General features: G+C 38.2%; 1 protein-coding gene across 4 annotated transcripts; it reads left to right on the plus strand.

Annotated features, from left to right (window-relative positions):
• The first annotated feature begins 292 nt into the window (after positions 1–292).
• On the plus strand, positions 293–23,403 carry COPS2 (COP9 signalosome subunit 2). 4 transcript variants are annotated; one of them, XM_081337471.1, is made up of 15 exons: positions 293–660; positions 3,632–3,745; positions 4,447–4,524; positions 4,742–4,867; positions 6,312–6,401; positions 6,502–6,579; positions 7,948–8,122; positions 9,587–9,765; positions 9,867–9,919; positions 10,694–10,791; positions 11,592–11,674; positions 11,820–11,878; positions 13,329–15,319; positions 18,586–19,083; positions 21,639–23,403. In XM_081337471.1, exons 1-13 carry the CDS (start codon positions 607–609, stop codon positions 13,471–13,473), a joined length of 1,332 nt encoding a protein of 443 aa, XP_081193597.1. In that variant the 5' UTR covers positions 293–606; the 3' UTR covers positions 13,474–15,319; positions 18,586–19,083; positions 21,639–23,403. The 4 variants fall into 4 exon arrangements, with proteins under 4 accessions (XP_081193597.1, XP_081193594.1, XP_081193596.1 ...); XM_081337468.1 differs by having other exon boundaries at positions 294–660; positions 6,291–6,401; XM_081337470.1 differs by having other exon boundaries at positions 294–660; positions 6,291–6,401; positions 18,586–18,755.
• The last annotated feature ends 137 nt before the right edge of the window (positions 23,404–23,540 follow it).

The raw sequence follows: 23,540 nt of genomic DNA on the forward strand, positions 1-23,540 counted from the left end.
AGTATTGATGTGATATTTATATTGCTTGTAGTTATTTTATAAGAGTTAAAGTGCGATAGATTTAATAGCTTATTGTTGTTTGCATAAGGTAGATTATGATTGTTTGTATTTTTATACCTTGTATTTAGCTCTGGGAAGTCGGGGAGGGGGGAGGGGGGAGGGAGGGAGGTGTTGGGGAGGGTTGGGGAGAGGGGAGGGAGTTGGGAGGGGTTTTGTTTTGTTAAAAAAAATGTATTGTAAAACTTTTTAATAAAAAAAAGGAAGAAAGCACCCGAGCTGCGCTTTTTGCAACTCTGGAGCCGTTGCTAGGAGCCCGGTTGCCAAAAAAAAAAAAAGCAAAAACCAAACCAAAACAAACGCAGGTCCGGTGCACCCCGAAAGAGGCTCCGTGCGCGGCCGGAACGGCCAACCGCGCGGCGCGACGGACGCTTTTGCGTGCGACGCCTTTCCGCGCCTGGCGTCGGTCACGTTGAAGGGGTGTGGGGGAAAAAAAAACCGCCCGCCGCGGGGCATTGTGGGAGGAGAGGGCCGTCCGCCCGGCTGTTGGGCCCGCCCTCCGCGCCCCGCCCCTCCTCCCCCCTCCCCTCGGCGCGTCCTCCGGCCAAGATGTCTGACATGGAGGATGATTTCATGTGCGACGATGAGGAGGACTACGACCTGGTGAGGGGGCAGCGCCCAGGACCCCCTTCTCCCCTCAGCCGCCGGCCCCTTCGCCGCTCGGTCGTCCCGGGGTGGGAGCGTGGCAGGCCGGGCGGAGAGGCGCGAGCCAGGCCCGCCGGCTCTTCCTCCGGCCCGGGAGAGGACGCCGCGACCCAGGCCCGCGCTAGGCCCCTCGGCAGACCCGCCGGATGGGCGCCGGGCTGGGCCGGATGGGCTCCCCTCCGTGTTTGTGTGTGTGTGGGGAGGGGAGTTGGGCTGCTTTCCCCACAGAGAGGCGCCCTGAAGCCGTCCCTCCCTGGCCGGGCTGGGTGGTGGGTCGATCCGGAGGGGCGCCAGTGGGGCAGGCAGCCTGGTCGGGCGTGGTTGGGGGCAGCCGTCTTAGCTTTGGGGAAGGGGCGGCCTGAAATCCGGCCGAGTTTTTTTTTCCCCAGTTCGGGTAGTCCTCGACTTACAACCGTTCGCGTAAGTGACCTTTGGGAGTTAAAACGGCCCTGAGAACGGTGACTTGGGACCGTTTGAAACACTCGGGACGGTTGCAGCATCGCCCTGGTCGCGTGATACACATTTGGATGTTTGGCAACGGGGCTTATCAAGTTTATGAGGGTTGCAATGTTTTTTTTATTTTATTTTAATTCCATTTATATCCCGCCCTTCTCCGACGACTCAGGGCGGCTTACAAGCTTAGCAGTAGCCTTCATTCTATGTATATGCCTGCTTATTAGGGCTTTCACACACACCCCCAAGCGGCATTATTACAAAGTCAAGCTTAATTGCCCCCAACAATCTGGGTCTGCAATGTTCCCCGGGATCGTGTGATTCCCCCCCCCCCTTTTGCGACCTCCTAACAAGCAAAGTCAGTGGGGAAGCCAGATTCACTTAACAACCCGGGTTACTAACTTAACTGCAGTGATTCGCTTAACAGCTTGTGGCAAGAAAAGTCGTAAAATGGGGCAAAGCTCGTTTAACACATTTCTCACTTAGCAACATGAATTTTGGGCTCAGTTGTGGTCCTAAGTCAAGGACTGCTTTAGAACAGAATAGAACTGGAAGGGACCTTGGACGTCTCTTGAGTGTGATTTTTATGTATCTTTGTGGTCCTGGGAGCGGAAGACAACTTGGTGGCCCATAATTTAAAATTTCATGATAAGCTAATTGATTATCCTGGTTATTTCTTTTTATGTGTGTGTTAGGTTTATTTGGGAGGGTTGGCAATGGGGTGCTTTATACATAGGGACTTTTTCTTCCTGCATGGTAAAGCTCCTCTATTTTGATGTAATTTGACAGGTGTTTGTAGGAGCCACCCCTGAAAATTTTGAGTGACTAATCTGCTGAACAAATATGTATCTAGTCATTTTGTGCTATAGGAAAAGTTGTAATTCTGTTTTTTGTTGGTTTTTTTTAGCAGCAGCTTGTCTAGGTGGAGTTTTTTTGGGGACTTTCTGATGTTTAGTGGTTATTTTATTATACCCATATAACATTTTTATTTCCTATGAGCTGCCTTGAATGGCTGTGAGCAAATTGATCAACAACATAAATTTTCAAAATAAATAAATAAAACCAAATACATGGATCTTTCCAGTAATTCAGTGGTTCTCAACCTTTTATTCACCACGGACTCCCTTTAAATATCATGGCCACGGACCCCCAAGACTTACCTCAGGATTTAAATCATAAGATTTCTTCAAGCCTGCAAGGACCACCTGTGATGACATTGTGGGCCCCCAGGGGTCTGCAGACCACTGCAGTAATAAATGAAAGGGAAAACAAGTTGGCTGGCTCTTGTTTCAAACCTACAAATTCTTGTTTGTAGGTTTGTGAGAGTACTTATTAACTTTTGAAAACCCTGATTACATAGTACTCTCCACCGTTTTTTTCAAAAGGCATGGTGTGACTATTTCTTGAAGTAGATTGCAGGTTGTCCATTTTTAAATTCAGCTCCTAGCATCTTCATTTAAAAATCAAAGAGATTGTAGTTAGGGGACACTCTTGTTTCAAGATCTTGGAGAGTAAACCTTCATACAACATACTAGGTTGTATGAATCCCATCATTTATGACAAATTCAGTAAATCACTGGTTTAGCTTGTCGTATACAGTAAACACAACCAGAATCTCTGTAGCCAAAAGGAAGTTGTCCTTGAAAAATCACATTGAAAGCATGTAGGAGATAGCTTGGTGGAAGAATTTAGTTGACTCCAGATGACAATAGACTATTGGGCCTTCAAGTGATCCAGCAAGCAATATTAACAAGCTGTTATTCAGGCTACTTTCTTTAATAGCAGAAATCTTTCTGAAACCTAATTAGGAATTACCCTATTCCTCCTACCTTTAACCTACCTTGAAAAAAACAAAATCAGTTTTGATGTGTTTTATGAGAGATGCTTTTAGCTGCACGGATTGTTTGACTTATGTTTTATTCCACAAGACAAACTACAAAAAGCATCCCTTTTCAGATTGTTAAAGCAGCTAAGGATGTGTAGCAACCTCAGTAACCACTGCTACTAGCTATTTGCTTATGCTTAGTCACTACAACTCATTTTCCCCCCAATTTCCCATTTCATTTCTACCCCGTGTATACATTTTTCTCTGGCGCGTATCAGTTAATTGAGCCTTGGTGGAGCAGTGGGCTAATGTCTCCTTAAGTAACACCAGCTGCCTGCAATTAGTGCAGGTTCAAGTCCCACCAGGCTCAAGGTTGACTCAGCCTTCCATCCTTCTGAGGTAGGTAAAATGAGGACCCAGATTGTTGGGGGCAATAAGCTGACTTTGTAATAATGCCGCTTGGGGGAGGGGCGAAAGCCCTAATAAGCAGGCATATACATAGAATGAAGGCTATTGCTAAGCACATTGATTTGTGTTTTAGATTGTAAGCCACCCTGAGTCTTCGGAGAAGGGCGAGATATAAATGGGATTTAAAAAAAAATTCAGTGTTATCAGCTGACATATATTTTTTTTACCCTTTGTAAAATACAGGAATATTCTGAAGACAGCAACTCTGAACCAAATGTAGATTTGGAGAATCAGTATTACAACTCCAAAGCCTTGAAGGAAGATGACCCCAAAGCAGCACTGAGCAGTTTTCAAAAGGTTTATAGTTTAATTTTTCATATTGGTACACATACGTCTGTTAAATATTTTGCTTTATTAGAGTTTATATCTGTGATAGATTGGTGAAGGCAAAATCCTGTTGTCGAATAATCCTGGGATGTTTTCCATGTTTCATTTTTAATATAATTTTTGATAGATGATATCACTTATCTAAGGGGTATTCTTGTAAAACCTATTTGGAATATCCCTGCTCCTCTTAGCTACTCAAAATCTCCTCAGTGCTACTTATTTAAGTATGTAAGACTTTTTGCTCTTGGGAACATTTATTTTAAGAATAATGTGTCTTATTGTTGCTACTTTTGAATTTTAAAAAATATTTCTACAACTGGTTTCTCACAGAGATGGATCACACATTATCTCTTCTCATCCTATCTGCCTTGTTTTGTTACTGTTTTAGTAACTGCACTGTAGATAGATTCAGTTGCTGATGCGTTGCTTGATAGTGACAGCTAACTCCTTTGAAAATAATTTCTGCATAGAGTTGCTGGATGTTTTCCAGAAGAATAACTTGAAACTGGGACACGGACATTCAGTGGATGAAATATAGATATTATAAAAATTGCCGTTTGCCGGATAACAGAAGACTTTCTCTTGAAACAAAAAAATTGACTTGGATTTACTGCAGCTTTTGATGAATCTATAAATATCAAAATGGAACAAAATATCTCTCTATTTTTTAGGTTTTAGAACTTGAAGGTGAAAAAGGAGAATGGGGATTCAAAGCATTAAAACAGATGATAAAAATAAATTTCAAACTGGTAAGATGTGTATCATTTTTACTTGGGTTTTTCTTGTAAGAAAATGTTGTTAGCAAAGTATGATCTCTTCAAAATGAGTGGAAGAACATTTGCAGAAATTCAAGGCATGTATCCAGTTACACAGGGTTTGCCTTATTTTTAAATTTACTAACTAGGCTCATCTTCCGTTTGAAATGCATTGTTATAATTCATAAATATTTCTTTTTTTCTGATAAAGACTAACTTTCCTGAAATGATGAACAGATATAAACAACTATTGACCTATATACGGAGTGCGGTCACAAGGAATTATTCAGAAAAATCCATCAATTCTATTCTTGATTATATTTCCACTTCAAAGCAGGTTAGATTATCTCTCCTTTCAATTTCTAGGTTGCACCTTCTTGAAAAATCATCTCTGAGATTGTTGCAAATGCTACTTTATTTCAGCTATTATAAAATAATCTCTATTCAAGTTAAACAGAGATCAGTTCATCACAAAACAGAAGACCACTTATTATGGTGAAAAAAAATCAATGTATCCTTATAATCTATTTCTTGCATGCAAAAACTCAGGAGTAAAACATGCTTTCATGTGTTGGTTGTTCCAAAAAGGTTGCGGGTCCTTGGGACTTAGGGTTTTTGAAAATGGTGGATATGATGAATCTGAGGGACAGAATTTGGGAAATTTAGCAGAATTATATTAGCTATATATCATTAAGATATATTCAGCAAAGAAATTAGCATAGCATGTGAGACAGTGATTTTTTTTAATAAAAGAAACACCAGTGTTGCTTGTAGAGTGGAAAATCATTCAACAGCTATAATGTTCAACACTATAACATTTCCTGGCTTCTAACAACTCTGATCCCAAACACGGTGAGGGTTCCCCATGTCTTTGGACTGAGCTTTGGGATCGCTTTAGGGCTATTTCCATAGCTAAGCTTGTTCAGTGTCTTATGATTTTAAAAGATCTGTTCGGTTTTGCTTCTCTTGGAAAATTGTTAAGTACCAACCATTTTTAGCACAAATGTTTTTGATTTTGCAATTTTCTCCCTCGCTAATTGTTCTTTTCTCAATGTTTTAAAACTGTAATGTTGAAATATTGAAATTGGAATAGGCCAGCCACCTAGCGTAACCCCAAGGTGAGATAGGCAGCAAATAAATGTAATAAATAAATAAAATATTGCTGTACATGCATACTGGATCTTGAAACTCCCAAAATACCCTAAAAAAACAGAATTGCACAACATATGGCTCTGCCAGTGGCATCTGTGTTGATTATTTTCATGGGCAGAGTTCTTGAATGAGAGAATCTTAAGTCTTCCTTTTTTTAGACCTGAAAAGATGATAGCTGTTTAGAGAAAATAATAAACATGGCACTAAAAACTATGAAATCAGTGTTTCTACTTGATTATAGTTGAACAGCAATGTATCTCTGGAGAAAAAAAATACATTAATGTTACTCTCATTTTATTAATTTTTATTTGCCCAATGTAGGGTGATAATTTTGTTGATGTGAAAGGCACTTGGGAATTTGCAGCTTCAATAGCTCAAGCCAAATCATAGCATTATTCCATGAAGCACTAAAACGCTCTAACCATGAGACAGATTCCCACATATGCCTGGAAAAAGTGTTTGGAAACCCACATTAAGCTGATCTTGTTATGGTTTATCAATGTTAAAAATATTATGCAAATATTAGAGTATAAGTTTTCAAAGTTGCACTTTGGGTGTGTTCATGTTGACTTTATTAACAGGCACAAATTTGCTGTTTACAATTATAGAATTCTGATTTTTTATGTCAGATGGATTTGCTTCAGGAATTTTATGAGACAACACTTGAAGCACTGAAAGATGCTAAGAATGATAGATTGTGGTTTAAGACAAACACAAAGGTAAAACGGCCAACCTGAAGGTGTTCTTTTTCCAATGTTACAATTTTTTAAATATGCATTTAGGATTTTTTTTTTAAAAAAATCACCTTTTGCTTTACAGCTTGGCAAATTATATTTAGAACGAGAAGAGTATGGCAAGTTACAGAAGATTTTGCGGCAACTACATCAGTCATGTCAGGTAAGGTGCAGTTTGTTCTCTGAGTTTGTTTCTCAAGTGGTTGTAATTACTCTCCTGCCTGCTGCAATCCTTTGTAGAATATTTAAATAGCACAAGCATTTACTTAACAACAGGATAGTGGTTTGGCAGGCATATCTTAAAAGACTGTCGGCGGATAACACCCAGGGGAAGGGCCTTCTCTGTGGGTGCGCCTGCCCTCTGGAACCAGCTGCCCGTGGAGCTTAGGACTGCCCCCGACCTTCGCACATTTTGCTGGGACCTGAAGACCTGGCTCTTTGAGCTCTCCGGCCCAGGCTGAGAATTTTTAACTGGGGTTTTTAATTTTAGGGATGATTTAATCTTTTTTTAATTTGTTTTTAACTTTTGTACTGGTTGTTTTAAATGCCCTGTAAACCGCCCTGAGTCCTTCGGGAAAGGGCGGTATATAAATTTAATAAAATAAAAAAAAATATCTTAGGAATTGATAGACATAAAAGAACATTTTTGCATTGTGGGGTTCCCCGAAGAATCTGTTCTTCAAAACATGTCCTTAAAGAGGCATTTTTATCTTACCTTTGAAGAAATTTTACAACTGCAGGTGATAACATTACATTCAAAAGCAAGTATCAGTGAAGTCAGATAACTTTATCTCTTTAATTTGGATTGTTACTTAGATAGGTTTATGCTAAAATGTTACACATTTGCATTCTATAAGCACAACCCACAATACATCATGTTTGATCTGTCTGCTCATTTACAAAATATTAGCCTATTGCTTCCATTGTTCTGCTAACTGCAGATCTGAATGGCAGAAGTGAAGGGAAAAAAATGCAGTTTTCATCTTCATGATTTCATTTCTTAACTTTCTCATCCAGCTCCATAGATCAGGGTTATAGCAGACAGCCAAAGGATTGGTGGATCCAGTTGGTCCTCAGTCTCTTCCAGAAATCACTTGCCATGTATTTGGGCACTTTCAACAGCTAGGCTTCCCAGTTCATGTGGGTAATAAATTTATATTTGAAGCTGATGGTAGAATGGAGAATGTAATAATTAACTTCTTCACTCCTGGAGTTCTCCCTTCAGGTGCACAGAGAGGACTGTGTTCAAATTATGCCCTCTGGAAAGCTGTATAAATCCTAGTTTATAGTTCCTAGGAATCTATATTGGTTTCTGTATGTTGATTTGAAACATATGCTACTTCATTTTTTCCCCAATCCAGACATAAAGCTGTCACAAGATACTTTAGAATCTACTTGCAGTGAACATGAGGCACTTTTACAGATTAAACTTTATAAATACATTTCATCTATAAGTGTATTTCATAGGAAGCAGAGAGAAAAAAAATGTATTCATGATTTCATACTTCACTTGTTCCTTTTTTTTTACTAGACTGATGATGGAGAAGATGACCTTAAAAAAGGCACCCAGCTATTGGAAATTTATGCTTTGGAAATTCAAATGTATACAGCACAAAAAAATAATAAAAAACTTAAGGCACTATATGAACAGTCATTGCACATCAAGTCTGCAATTCCTCATCCACTGATCATGGGAGTTATCAGAGGCAAGTACAGTGGCGCCTTAAAGTCAGGGGTCTCCAAACTTGGCAAACTTTAAACCTTGTGGACTTCAGCTCCCAAAATTACCCAGCCAGCCATGGTCATGAATTGAAGTCCACAAGTCTTAAAAGTTACCAAGTTTGGAGACCCCTGGATTATAACGGAGGAGGCATACTGCTAGTAAATACAGCAGTATTTTAAGCAAGTTAAATTGTTAAGCGTGGAAATATATTGCCTAATCTGTGGCCTATCGTAATAATGATTTGGATTACTACAATGGGAGGAACATAATGGAAATTAGTATTTTAATAAGTATGATAAGGGTTGTTAGGTACATCTCATTGGGAAATTTCTTGTGGAAGCCATCTTTTAAGCTGGATGCGAACAAGTTTAACTACAGAATATTAGGAAGATTTATTACCTAAAGATTTATTTATTACCTAAAGGCAACAAATCTAACATGACCAAATTTCTTAGAATTGGATTTGTGATTGTGGGAAATTAATTAGGGTCTTGTGATGCTTTGAGTCCAGTTCCAAAAGGGTGCTTTGGAGTCCTTGGCAGAGAAACGTAGCTTCTATTTTCAGCCCTTTAAAACAGCTTGTTTCTTTTCAGGATCATATGGCTATGCCCATACCCCTGCTCATACTCTGAAACAGCATTTTGGAACTGAATCCAAGAGTTGCACAACTCTAGGGGGAAAAAATCCTGCTTTGGCAGATGGTGACCTTTCCTTAAATTACCATGCAGATATGATCATATTTCACTTCTTAACGTTGATGTGTATTACAACTTGAATATTCTACAGACATGAGATTCCAAGCTTGCCATTTGGGGAAATTCCCTCTGAAATAGGTAGCCCTTACTTACGGATTGCTTTGTTTAGCAACAGTTTGAAGTTAGAAGGCTGTTTTAAAAAAAAAGGTTTTGCGACCAATCCTCACGTTTATGACTGTTGCAGCGTCCCACAGTTCCAGGATTCCCATTTGGGTGCCTGTTTGTGACTATTGCAGTGATTAGAATTTGCATGCTCCCTACAGGACTTGCAACATGTTTAAGCAGAGTTAATGAAGAATGCAAAAGTCAAATTGCAAGTCGGGGTCACATAATGCTTTAGCTAATGATCATGGTGACTCACTTAACAACTGGGAAGTAATGTAAGTCTGTTCAGGTCACATGATTTACTGTTTAGTGACCACAGAGCTTAGTGATAGAGCTGCCAGTCTCAGTTGCTAAGAGAGGACTGTATATAGGTTCATTGTAATAACTGAATGTTTACCCAGAATAGCAGTGTTCGTCATATACTTCCTTATAATGGGTAGTTGAAATAAGAAGCATGCTTTAGACATTATTCAATCTGCTTGGCCCTTTGTCAATATTAATAAAAGGTCAGTTTTAGAAAGTGTTTTGGATTCTGTGCAGCAAAAAAATAAATCATTTTAATTTATGTTTTAATTTTTCTCCCCCAGAATGTGGTGGTAAAATGCACTTAAGAGAAGGTGAATTTGAAAAGGCACATACTGATTTCTTCGAAGCGTTCAAAAATTACGATGAATCAGGGAGTCCACGAAGAACTACATGCTTAAAATATTTAGTCCTAGCAAACATGCTGATGAAGTCTGGAATAAATCCATTTGATTCTCAGGAGGTACAGCTGACCCTTTCTTCATTTTTTGTTTGTGTGAAAAGAGATTAGCAAAAACATTTTTGCTACTGTATAAACATAAATATATATTATTTCCCATGTAGGCAAAACCATACAAAAATGATCCAGAGATTCTAGCTATGACAAATTTAGTAAGGTAAGAACTCTTTCTTCTTAACAAGTGAAAATGAATAGCAACCTACAAATGAATTTGAAACAGTATAAAGTGGTAGAGAAAACCTGAAATTTGTTTCAAAATTATCTTTTAATTGCAAAGAATACATATTCTTCCATTATTGGCCACTAGAAAGTATGGGGTATACATAGTTTGATGTATCAGCAGTCCACCAATCTGTTACACTCCTGATGTTTAGTTTCTCTGTCAGCGTTACGAAGAAAGCTATTCTGGTTTACCAGATATTTTCTGAATTATTGGATGCAATATATATCATGTGGATAAATGGGATTATGTTGTTAAAATCATATAGGTCTGGAAACAAAATGAATGGGTCCACTAATTCTTTGCCTCAGCTGATGGCAGATGTTCAGCTGCTTTTGAAACAGAAGATTGTTAACAAAGCAATTCCAGAAACAGCAGAAGTTTTCTACGGTTGTATCCAAACCCTTGGTTAAACTGGGATGAGCACTTTTGAGTGGTAGCCCCTGTATCATAAATAAACGTAGAAACTCTTTTATTTCACAAATGGAGAAATTGCATCCTGCCCCAACTTCCTGATCTGCAGTCTCAGAACACACAGACACACACACACACTCACACACACACACACACACACACTCACACAGCCCAGCAGGATTGCCTATTGGGAAAGCTGGTCTAGAGATGCTCCCTTTTGGATTACAAATATAAATTTATGTGCCTGCTCTCTTCTTCAGTCTGCCAAAGTGTAACTCGGTGCTCTTCCTCTTGCAGTGCCTATCAGAATAATGACATCACTGAATTTGAGAAGATCCTGAAGACAAATCACAGTAACATTATGGACGATCCCTTCATAAGGGAGCACATTGAAGGTAGGGAACTGTTGAGCTTTGCATTCTTCATTTTCCACCAGAGTGAATTAATAATTATTGAGGTCCTCGGTTTGTAAAGCTTTTGTACTAAAATAACGTCAAAAAGTACATCTATAATTCTGTTCGCCATGAAAATGCCAGGACTAAACCATGCAATTTTTTTACTTAGAAAACTTGCAGTTTAATTGGTTTGTGATAAGTTTGGTTAATCAAAGGCCTTGGCGTCATTTGTATATTTTGGGATGGTTCAAATTTTGTTATTTTAAGTTTTGAAAAGACAGTTGGAAAATCAGTTGTTGGATCTCGGGATACACAGGCAGTCCTTGACTTACAGCAGTTGCTTTAGTGACTGTTCGAAGTTACAACGGCACTGAAAAAAGTGACTTATGACCCTGTCTCACAACTGCTGCAGCATTCCCCACGGTCACGTGATCAAAAATCAGACCCTTTGCAACAGACTCGCACTTATGACGGTTGCAGCCTCCCAAGATCATGTGGTTCCCACTTTGTGACCTTCTGACAAGCAAAGTCAATGGGGAAGCCAGATTCACTTAACAGCTGTGTGACTAACTTTAAAAATGCAGTGATTCGCTTCCCAAATGTGGCAAGCAAGGTCGTAAAACGGCAAAACCCACTTAACAAATGTCTGATTGAGCAACAGAAACTTTGGGCTTGGTTGAGATTGTACTTGTATATACAGAGCATTATAGCGCTCACTAGATAGAAGCATACTCATTTCTTTCATTTCTAACACTCTCCCTTCTTCATGCAATGACTGGTTTGCTTTTGTTCTCTTCCAGAACTTTTGCGAAACATCAGGACACAAGTGCTTATAAAATTAATTAAGCCTTACACAAGGATACATATTCCCTTTATTTCTAAGGTACTTGAACATATTGCTTGCATAGGATTTCAGTTCTTGTTACTTACCAGAAAGAGAAAAAAAATGTTGCACCTTCCTAGTCACGTCATTGAACCTCTAACGCTTGGGCCATCTCTTCTGCCTGTTTCCCCCCCCCCCCCCTTAGGAGTTAAACATAGATGTAGCTGACGTGGAAAGCTTGCTTGTGCAGTGTATACTGGATAAGTGAGTATTTTTTTTCCTCTTCAACAATAAGTATTTTCAAGAACTTACTTATAGTGCAGGACATATCAACTGTATTATTTTTTTCAATTAAAATGAAGTTAATGTTAAGTTGTATGGTAATAGAATACTGTATTCAGTATTATTTGGTTGTGAAACAGTGGTATCATGTAGGAGATAAACTTACAGAAAGGTATCACACTGTAAATTTTGATTATATTCAAAAACAGGACTAATCTAGTACATCAGAGATGTAGCCACTGGAGGTTTTTTTTTCCTCCTAAGATTTTAAGGTTAACTCAGTAACTTAATAACATTGCTTCATAAGGATGTAGTTTAAAAACTTCAATCTATTGGTATCTACTGGTAAGGAGGCAAGTAGTTTATTGGATATGTCTCCAGGCCATTTCAAGTAATATCTACTAAAGGTCAAACATTTATAACTCCCATCAACCTTGTCATTTGACTGGGTGACTTTTTTTCTTCTTCTGTTCAGTTGCGTCTGATTCTCGGAGACTGGCTGAACAGGTCCGTGCAGTTTCTTGGCCAGGTTTTTCAAAAATAGCTTGCAACTTACTTTTTCTAGGCCTGAGACAGAGTCCCAAGGTCACTCAGCTGGCTTTACGCCTAAGGCAGGACCTCCAATTTCTAGCCTGATGCCTTAACCATTATACCAAGCAGGCTGTCTAGACTGAGGGATAGAACAAAATAAAAACAGATGCTGGGTTAACGTTGGAGAATGCCAAATTAACTTACTGATTACAGTTTTTTATTATAAAAGAGGTATCATTTCACTGTCACCTCCATTTCACCATAGCACAAAATTTCAAATGTTCAATTTCATTTGTTTGTGGCTTTTGAGTTGTTGCTTTTAAAACTTAATTTAATTTATAAGTAAAATTTCTAGTGATTCTTTAAGAATTCATTGATCAAAAATGCCTCTCTTTCCTTTTTAAAAGGGTTTTTTTTGCTAATAGGAACCTCTGAATGAGAGATGTTGTGTCTGCATTGTTCAGTTTTTTTCCTCCTTTGTTAGTATTGTGTGTGTTTGAAAAAGCTTGCAATTGGTCTTTAGAATGTATGCAGTTTTAGCTCGAAAGTGCTCTTTCGTGTTTTCTTCAGTTTAAACTAGCATTCACAATCTCCTAGGTGTGTTAATTAGGAATACTGTGTGGGTTTGCACTCACTTTGTGAATCCCATTTGAAGCTAAAATTACAATCGCATTTGTCAAATTACGATTAATTTCAAAACAGATTTCACAAACTCTTGTAACAAATTCTGGTTAGTATTAATAGACATACCTAGATTATGCTTCTGTATAATTAGAGGTGAATAGAAATTAAGGAGGGAAGTCAAAGTATTGGGCAAACTCATAATTTATCTGTTGTGAAAGCACTGGGCACCTTAAAGATGTATTAGTTTGTAATATGCTTGTGTTTTTGCTTATTTTAGCACTATTCATGGCCGAATCGATCAAGTAAATCAACTTCTTGAGCTAGATCATCAGAAGCGGGGTGGAGCACGGTATACTGCATTAGATAAATGGACCAACCAACTAAACTCACTCAATCAGGCAGTAGTCAGTAAACTGGCTTAAACAAGAACAAGCTATTACGAAAATCTACTTAAGACAACAGCGCAGTGATGTAAACCTTAAAAACTGGGAATGGCAAAACTACTGTCGGTTGGTGTGCCCTGAAATTATTGGAGTTACTGGCGGAAGTGCGTTTTTGATCAGCTGGTTTGTGTTTTGCTGCTGCATTTATCCCAAGAAAAAAAAACAGCTTTAATCTTCAGAAGAAAACCAAAATGCCACGGGATTTATGCTGTATTGACCTTTTGCCCTCACCTTACAACACCCTAATAATCTGCCAAAGGGCACCTTATGACCAGAGAGAAGGTTATGTTTGTCATGATTTAATTACACTGACATGTTCCTGTTGGTTTAAATTTAAGCATATTTTACCTGCAGAAAAAAAAATCTCACAAAAAATAACCTGCAATAACTTGAAATGCATACCCTTTTGAACATTTCCTCTTTCTCATGTATAAATTGAAATGTTTGCTGCATTTTGCAAAATGTCAACTCTCCAAAAATGTGTCTGCCTATTTCTGTACCTGCAGTGTAATAAAGGATTAGAAGAAACCCACAATTATGGTGGCATACTGTCACTTAGGTTTCAAGCAGCAAAAATAAACAGTGCGGTTCAGAAATTGTAAACATATATATATATTGTTTCTTGAAAAGTTTGAACTCTTACATGGGTGAGTTGCATTTGTGGGACTTGAAAGAGCAAAAGGGCTTAAAAATCATTTTTTGAGGGGGGGCGCTGGCCTTAAACTGCAATAATTGGTAATCAAGCATGGTTTGTGCATTCTACTGTAGACAACGTTAGACTTTTCTGTTTGAAAAAACACTGGTTAGCATGATAGCCACAGTTGGGTTTTTTATAGCCCTAATTAATGCCAACCTAAATCTTGCATCTGGAATTAGAATGGGTTTACAAACCAATTTGAGTTAAATAAAATTTCTGAAAATATAAATGATGTAATGTTAGTCATAGTTAAATGTGAAATGGAAAAAGGTAAGACATTCCCAAATTTGGGGGCGGGGGAGGGAAATGTAATCTGGCAAATATGACCCAAGATGATTAATATGGATTGGGTAGCAGTCATGTGGGGTAACTATGCAGGTTGCCTTAAATTGTCCAAGTATTTTTGTTTTGTTTTTATAAACACTATTGTTTTAACAATCCTAATTTAATAGATATATTAAGCCTTATTTAAGAGTATGTAAGTATGTGTTGTACCTTTTGTTTTAGTTCATTTCAGATTTGGATTTTTAAAAGTTGGTTTTGAGAACCTGAATTATAGCTGATGGGCTAGCGGTACTAAACTGAAGTTTGTACTTTAATCGTTAAAAAATGAAAGAGAAAAGACTAACCTTGCCAACAATTCTATATGGCTGCTGTTTGTAGGAAAAAATGGTTAGCAGATTTTCTTTTGGGTAAATTCCTCTGTTCTTACTGATAACTGGGGAACTGACATAATAAAACAACAAAAGTTATACCAATTAAATTTTACAAATGATTGAGAAGGCATTTTTCAGAGTAAAAAGTTGAATTCATGAAGATAAAAATGTATGAACATGTATCATTTCTGAAATCAATCAGTATTCTCACTAATATCACAGTTAATTCAAAGCAATAAAAAGGCCACCAAATTGTTATCATAGGAAAAAATGAAAAAAAAACTATTGAGGGTTGTGATTTTTTTTCTTCAAAAATATATAGGAAATGCATATGGATGCAGAACTGTGTATATATTTTCCTTTTGCTGTGCCTATCCTATAAGAGTCAGCATTTGGTTGAACTGATACACATGTAGCAGAACAAGAAAGAGATTTGAAAATGTCAGCAAAGTGTCAAGATTCAATATTTCAGGTAAAAAAACCCCTCCTTTTTAAGAATTGGGTAGGTGGCATTTCATGGTTTATTGCTGGGATTCATTTTGGGGTATTTTTGGAAGTTAGGTCACTTCCATTTTCAATGTTTTCTGTATACTATTCTTTTTATTTAATTATTTGGTATTCATTCATTTATTTATTTACTTACTTGCCTATTTAGCATTGATTCCAAGATGAGTTTTTGATTTCAGGGCATCTCATGTAAATATAATCCTACACATGGAGCCAGCAATATTAGTGATTGGACAGATACACTGTCTTTTAAAACCTTGTTATTATGTGATGTGCAGTTATAAGCCTAATCAGTCAGAAGTAAACCCATTGAAATTCAATGGGAATTGTTCCCTAGCAAGCATTCTTAACCCTATATCATTCTTCACGACTGAAATCTTTTTGTTCCATTGTTGCTGCTGAATTAACAAGCAGCATGCAGAATAGGAATATAAGGAATCTGCAGAGCCTTCTACTCATCTGGAGGAACTCTGGCTGTGCAAAAGCAGTCGAGTATCTCTTGAAAGTACGAACAGAATAGAAAGTAAAATAGAGGACAGAATTTGGAGACCCAACATGACTTTAATCGTGTAGGAGAGATAAACTTTTAATCTGTTTATTCGTACTAATAATTAAGTTAAAGCAATTGCTGTTACAACATTGTGAATGCTTCTATCACATAATTTAAAAAGAGTAGTTTTGTAAGATTAATAATCACACACTCATTAATTCTGGTTATTGATTTCGGTGTAGGCTGTTTGAACTGATTCTTGCCTAAGATGATGCCTGAACAGAGAGTTTTATGCTGTAATACATGTGGCAAAATATTAGGTAAAGGTAAAGGTTCCCCCGCACATGCGTGCTAGTCGTTTCCGACTCTAGGGGCCGGTGCTCATCTCCGTTTCAAAGCCAAAGAGCCAGCGCTTGTCCGAGGACGTCTCCGTGGTCATGTGGCCGGCATGACTAGACGCCAAAGGCGCACGGAACGCTGTTACCTTCCCACCGTGGTGGTCCCTATTTTTCTACTTGCATTTTTACATGCTTTCGAACTGCTAGGTTGGCAGAAGCTGGGACGAGTAACAGGCGCTCACTCTGCTACGCGGCACTCGGGATTCGACCCGCAAAATATTAGATATGTAAAATTACTTCAGAAATAATGACTCCACTAAAGAATGCAACAGAAGATAAGAATATGGCTTAAGCTGGCGTGCTTAATGAGATGATATTTACTTGGACTTATGGCTATCATCTTTGGAGATTTGTAATAAAGAAATGGAAAGTCCTGGTCTGTGATTAAAAGAGCGTGTAAATATAAGGCAAATGAGGAAGATAGTACAGTTATTGGAGAAGCATGAACGAGATACAAATCCAGGCCACATGTTTATGAGTTTTTCTTCATGACTAGTTTTCTTACATTTCTTCCATTCTGCTCTACCTTTGCAATAAAGTTATGTCCATACCTTTTCATTTTCTTTTATAGTATGTATGATTTGTTTTAATCTTGGTGTAACAACTATGAGAGGAAGCAACAAACAAAATCTAATCCCTTTTTTTTTAAAAAAATAAGTTTTTAGGGGTATATAACAGAGGAACAATTATTTGAAAATCTCTGAAGAATTGCCACTGAATGCTAATCTTATTTTGGTTACCAGTTAAAGAAGTTTTCTCACAGAATTAGTTCCTTTGCTAGTCATTTACTTAGCTGATTCAGAAGAACAGGTGAGTTGGCAAGGCCAACTGGCTTTCAGAATTGTGATGGAACATTATACTTGAATTTTATTTATTTTGTCTCTTGCTGATTCATTCTTCTGTTTTCTGTTAAATGGTAAATCATTAACTTGAAATCGAATAGTTTTAAGGCACTAGCTTCAGGTTTATATATACATAAAAGTAAATAACGTTGAAAAGTATACTAATTGCCTTAACCTGGATAGAAGTAGAATGGATTTTAATATCCTCAGTATCTGTATTATTAATACAACCATCTATCAAAGATTTCTGTACAATTGTCCTTTTAAAAGCTTGAGAAACAGCAAACAGGATGAAATCTGATACAGTTGAACTTAATTAGGATTAGTTACATACCGGTATTTAATGTGGAATCCTCAAAATCAATATGGCTTAAAAATGTAATTTGATACTAAGATTTAGTATCAAATGAGCTTTACCCAGCCCATTTTTAGATTGTCCATGATGGGGACTGTACTAATTTTTATAGAAAGTCAGCATTCAGCTGACAGTGGCTTAAGCCAGAGCCAAACTAGAACATACCTAGTTGCAGCTGAACAAGAAAAGTGAGCAAAATTTATTTTGTGGGCTGATTTCTTGGTGTAGTTCAGATGTATAGTAAAGGTAAAGTTCCCCCGCACATGCGTGCTAGTCGTTTCCGACTCTAGGGGCCGGTGCTCATCTCCGTTTCAAAGCCGAAGAGCCAGTGCTTGTCCAAGGACGTCTCCGTGGTCATGTGGCCGGCATGACTAGACGCCAAAGGCGCACGGAACGCTGTTACCTTCCCACCGGAGTGGTCCCTATTTTTCTACTTGCATTTTTACGTACTTTCGAACTGCTAGGTTGGCAGAAGCTGGGACGAGTCACAGGCGCTTACTTTGCTACACGGCACTCAGGATTCGACCCGCCAAACTGCCGACCTGATCGACAAGCTCAGCGTCCTAACCCACTGAGCCACTGCGTCCCTTCAGATGTATAACTTGTATATAAATTCTAATAAAAATAATGTCTTTTACCTTTACCTTAGAAATCTAGATATTTTTTTGTGTGCAAAAAGGATATAACTTCAAACAGGCAGCAAACTGCAAAAACATTGGAGTGAAATTTCAGTATCTGCTACGTATTTTTTAATGTGTCTATGCAAACATACTGTGACAAAATGATCTTATCGCATTTGCAACCACAGTATCTTTACTGTGCTATTCCTTCAGCTATTTGCTGCAGGACTATTCTAGTCAATAGTAAAAAAAAAAGCTCTTTCAATACTAGTTTGATAAAAATGAGTAGCAAAATGGATAGAGGTAGAGTACGTTTGTAAGAGGATCCTACTATTCCTGGGAATGTAACTGGATTTAGGGTTACCACCACTAAAATCTGCTTGGTAAGTATATCACAGGTCAAGTAACAAAAGTTACGCTACAGAAATGAAGCCTAACATACATTGATATGGGTTTGTTTTTAATTTACTTTGAGCTCCCTGGTGGGATGATAGCCTCATAAATGGAAAACCTGTTTTTCTTCCAGATCCTCCCAAAAGAAAATGCATAGCTTCTGGAGATCATCAAAGAGCCAGCACAAGGTACAGTTTTGGACCTCTGCAACTCATCATTCATTTGGGCCAAGCTTCGGTAATATCCTAAGGATGGTTAGACCTCTGACTAGCTCCTTTGTTTTTAACTGAGGTTCACAGGAAGGTAAATTCCATTCGTACTTTTTACAGATCAACCCAAGCCAGGGGTGGGGAACCTGGCATGGCTGGCTTAGGAATTCTGGGAGTGACAAGTCCACAAGTCTTACAAGAGCCAAGATTCCCCACCTCTGACACAAGCACATATTCAACCCAAGCACATGAGCTGGACATCATCTCCTTTTGCCCAGTTGGCCGGACTACAATTTCCCAGCTTTGTTTATGAGGAAGTTGGGTTTAGCAGCCAAACCTCACCTAGAGAAATGTGCTGATGGAGATAGAGTCATCGGGTGTGGCACAGTTGTCAACTGTCATAAAAACTGATCAGACCAAAGGTCAGTTTAGTCCAGTCGTGACTCTGGCAGTTTCATAGGATAACTTTCCCATGATCGGGGGCTGCTTCTATGGCAGAGGTCCCCCAGCCTTTTGGGCACCAGGGACCGGTTACGTGGAGAGAGAGGGTGTGGTTTTTATGTGCTGCCTGCATCCTGCAGATGGGGCTTTGCTTGTTTGTGCGGCCCGGTTGCTGGCATGCTGTAGCCCGGTACTGGTCCACGGACTGGGTTGGGTTGGGGACCCCTTTTCTACAGGACAAAAATAAAGCCTGGCATTTAGTGATGAGCAGGCTGCAGAAGCACTTTGATTAATATTGCTGACCAGAGAGCTACCATTTAAATTTCCCAGTGTTCTGGAGCAATAGTATTTGGGGGAAGCTGAAAGTAATAGTCTTCATATTTAGCCATATACATTGTTTACCCTTCTAATTACTCAGTGCTGATATGCTAAAGTGAAGTGCGGACATCAGATCAGATTCCAGAGTATGTTCTTAATCTCTCCCGTATAAGTTATGGGGAACAATAAGGTGCTGCTTTAGGGAGATTGCTGACTTGAGGATAAAATCTGTTTTCTTCCAACTAATCATGAAACTGAGTCCCTCTTAGATCTTTGCTTGTGTCTCCACTGAAAATAAAACTACATGTGCAAATTCTCCCTTGCATGTACAATCTGTCTACATAATGGTAGGAATTTTGCTTGGCTGAAACAAACAGATTAAAAAAAACATTAAGCAGATTAGTGTTGAAGAACCATACAGTTGGCAAAGCTTGAATAACAGCCTTTTTTAAAAAATGACCTTTACAAGGATATGTATTTCTGGATTTTTTTTAAAAAAAAATAATGAATATTTTCAGTGCAGCAATACATTTATTTTAAATACAATTGAGCAATTTTTTAAAAATGTCACAGGCTATAATTCTAACAGTCAACATAGTTTGGGAGTAGGATTTCTAACAAGCTGAGCTACATTTTTGCTTAATAGATCAGATGGCCATTACAAAGGACACAGTTGTTTTAAATCATGCAGTGGGCATTTTTCACTAGATTCTCTGTTGGGTGGACATGTTCTCCCACAGTTTGAACACTAAGAACAGCAACCAGGTTTTTAAATGAGCCATTTATGCACAGGAATACAACTTGCATAAATACACTGAAGCAAATGTATTTTAGGAAGGACAGAAGAACAAAGATTAAGTGGTTTACTTAGAAAAATTAAGAAATCTGAATACCCTTTAGCATCTTGCTACATTTTGCACTCATGTATTTATGGATGACTCATTAAACTCTGCTCTTAAATTGCAGGGCTTTAAAGACTCTTGATAAAATCTCTTTATATAAGGAATTGGATACACACCTTAATCATTCCCTGGAAAATATGAAGAAATGTTATGGGGGTGGAGGGGAAATGGTAACATTACTATTATCATCTCAGTAGTAGGAATGGATCCTACTGTGCCTTTTCCGTAATTTCCTAATCTCTTTTATCATAACAAAATGTTAACATAATGAAGATTTCTCTAATGCTACAATTATGCTACTACTTGAGTATAAAGTAGTAAAATTATTTATGCATAAATATGTTGGGAATGGATTTATTCTCATGTGGCATTTAGAAATTCTGAGCTTCAACAGGAATGTAAAATTACTGTAATACAAAAATCTGAAATGCAAATACCTTTTCTGCATCCCAAAGGTGCTTTTTCCCCCCAAAACCCAACTGAACTTCCTTGTTGTTGTTTTTACTTTCGAAATGTTTTGCTTCTCATCCAAGAAGCTTCTCAGTGAATTAAGACGTGATAAGAAGCGAAACATTTTCAGAGAGAAAAGCCAAGCCAGTCCAGTTGTCTTTTGGGAAAAAACACTTTTGGGACAACCATGAATTGGATGATTGAGAATCTCCACAAACACAACTGTGCTTCCTCGTGTTAATTATGGCTACACATGCACGTAAATAATGCATGAGGTTTAAAATGACCTTAAGCCTCCATCTATGAAAATTTCCCAAAGTAGTAGGAAATGGAAAGAGTTACACTTTCTGTTCCTTAAAAAAGAAATAGCTTAGTGCAGTTCCACTTAGCATTTACCTCATAGCACCTAACACAGGACAGTGTTCTGATATTACTGACCATTTTGTATGGAGCTGCTTCAATTTAAACTATATATTTTGGTTATGCCTCAAATTGCAGCTAACCTTGCTTATGCAAAACTTTGTAGAATACAGTTTTCTAGAAACATAAAAAGATAGATCGTTTTCCTCTATCTTGTTACAGGCTCTTGTCAAACAGGTTTTGGACATTTTTAAGCTCTTTCTAACATGACCTTTAAATATTCTAACTCCATGTTGGCAGTGTTATTTTGTGTGACTCAACAAATGTAGAGGTAGCAAGTCCGTCTTCAACAGCATTTTTCCTTTAGGCAAAATGCCAGTCAAGGGGAAAATTATTATCTCATCTGCACTACTTCCTCCTCTAGTTCAATCAATGCCATATTCAAGAAGACAAGAGTCAAATGCTCAGATTTTACTGCTCATTCTCTGCATTGTTTCATTGCACAGAGGGGCCATGGGAGAAGTCAGCAGGATGGAAGACCTACAGCAGCCAGAATTAGAAGACTACATCTCAACTAGGATGCGAACTTCAGCAGATAACCAACAGCGGTTGGTGAAGCATATGATTTAAAGCACAAGGACTTTTCCTAATTTGAATATTACAGCTCAACGATTATTTCAAGATGAAATATGAACAGTTATTTAAAAACAAGAAAACAGATTGGTCAAAAATTGTTCGACAAGAGCCTGAAATAATTTCTTGGATCAATTCTCCTTTGCTCAGTATCAAATCGGTTTCAAACATACTTTCACAACAAACAGATTTTACATTTGTAAAGTGAACAGTTGTTGTTAGCTGCGAAGTCGTGTCCGACCCATCGCGACCCTATGGATAACGTTCCTCCATGCCTTCCTGTCCTCCTGGAAGGAAGTGAACAGTGCCTATCTGCAAACCAGTTATCTCTTGAAGAATGGTTCAAATTTGGAATGGAGAGTTAAACATTGATGTCAGCAAAAGCCTTGAGTAACCATTGTCTAAAAAAATACTTGCTTTTGATTCCACAAATAGGTCAGGCACATATGTCCCTGTCCTCTGAGTTGGCATTATCTATATTGAGTCAGACGTATTTCTGATTGAAGTAATCAACAGGAGATGACTTGCATCATAATTACCTTTCATTTCCTATGAAATACTTGATCACTCTGGGAACATGTGATGGAGTATTATTTGTTACGCATATTGTATTACCGTTTTGTAAACATAAAGCCATAAGAAAGGCTGAGCGCCAAAGAATTGAAGCCTTTGAACTATGGTGCTGGAGAAGACTCCTGCGAGTCCCTTGGACTGCAAGGTGATCAAACCGGTCAGTCCTAGAGGAGATCAACCCTGACTGCTCTTTAGAAGGCCAGATCCTGAAGTGGAAATTCAAATACTTTGGCCACCTAATGAGAAGGAAGGACTCACTGGAGAAGAACCTCATGCTGCGAAAGGTTGAGGGCAAGAGAAGAAGGGGACGACAGAGAATGAGGTGGCTGGATGGAGTCACTGAAGCAGTAGGTGTGAGCTTAAATGGACTCCAGAAGATGGTAGAGGACAGGAAGGCCTGGAGGAACATTGTCCATGGGGTCGCCATGGGTCGGACATGACTTCGCAACTAACAACAACAAACATAAAGCTTAATAGGCCCATTACTGGGGATAAGTTCAATACAGATCAACCCATACCAATTCTTATCAAAACAGAACAACTGCTCTTGAAAATGTTCTTCAAATGGGTCAATAATCCTTATGATGTAAGCCATAATATTTACTGTCGGGTCCATGCAATATAATTACAGGCTTTGAAAATCCATTAACATTTTATATCAAACAAATCATTGTCACTGTTCCACAAATTATTATTAACACCATGGCTTAATGCAATCTGTGAACTCAACGTTCTACTTCCAATTTAACAATACATATAATGTGGGAAATGAATCTGAGGGCAGACAGGTAGCTGCAAATATGCTTTTAAAGTAAATCTATGAAGCTATTTTGCAGAAATATGTTCTTTCAATTTCAGAGAGAAAACAGAACAGTAGAATTGTAATGACCATTATGAATCAGTTATTTTCGTAAAACCATATTTCACTATTGTTACGATTGCATCCTTGGGATTGTGATCTCAAAAATCCCAACCAAAGGAAAAACCAAGCAACTGTTTGACTTAACTTGTGATTTATATTTTTTAAATCTTGATAAAATGTGCAAATACAGCCCATAAGTGCAATCTGCCTACACTCATTCTTTTATTATACCTCTCTCACATCACATGACTGATGTATTACCTCTACATCTCTTCCTGCATTCTTTTTATTTCCTTCCACACAACTGATATTTTAGCCCATTTGGTGTAGTAGTTAAGGC

The sequence above is a fragment of the Vipera berus genome (genome assembly GCF_964194415.1).
Source record: "Vipera berus genome assembly, chromosome: 12".
NCBI lineage: Eukaryota > Metazoa > Chordata > Lepidosauria > Squamata > Viperidae > Vipera > Vipera berus.

Bases quoted from the DNA above. Each gene is read 5' to 3' on its own strand.
- COPS2 (XM_081337468.1), top strand. From the start codon at position 607: ATGTCTGACATGGAGGATGATTTCATGTGCGACGATGAGGAGGACTAC. The intron at 8,123-9,586 runs GCAAGTACAGTG...TTTCTCCCCCAG, and splicing joins GATCATGGGAGTTATCAGAG to AATGTGGTGGTAAAATGCAC. The intron at 9,766-9,866 runs GTACAGCTGACC...TTTCCCATGTAG, and splicing joins ATCCATTTGATTCTCAGGAG to GCAAAACCATACAAAAATGA.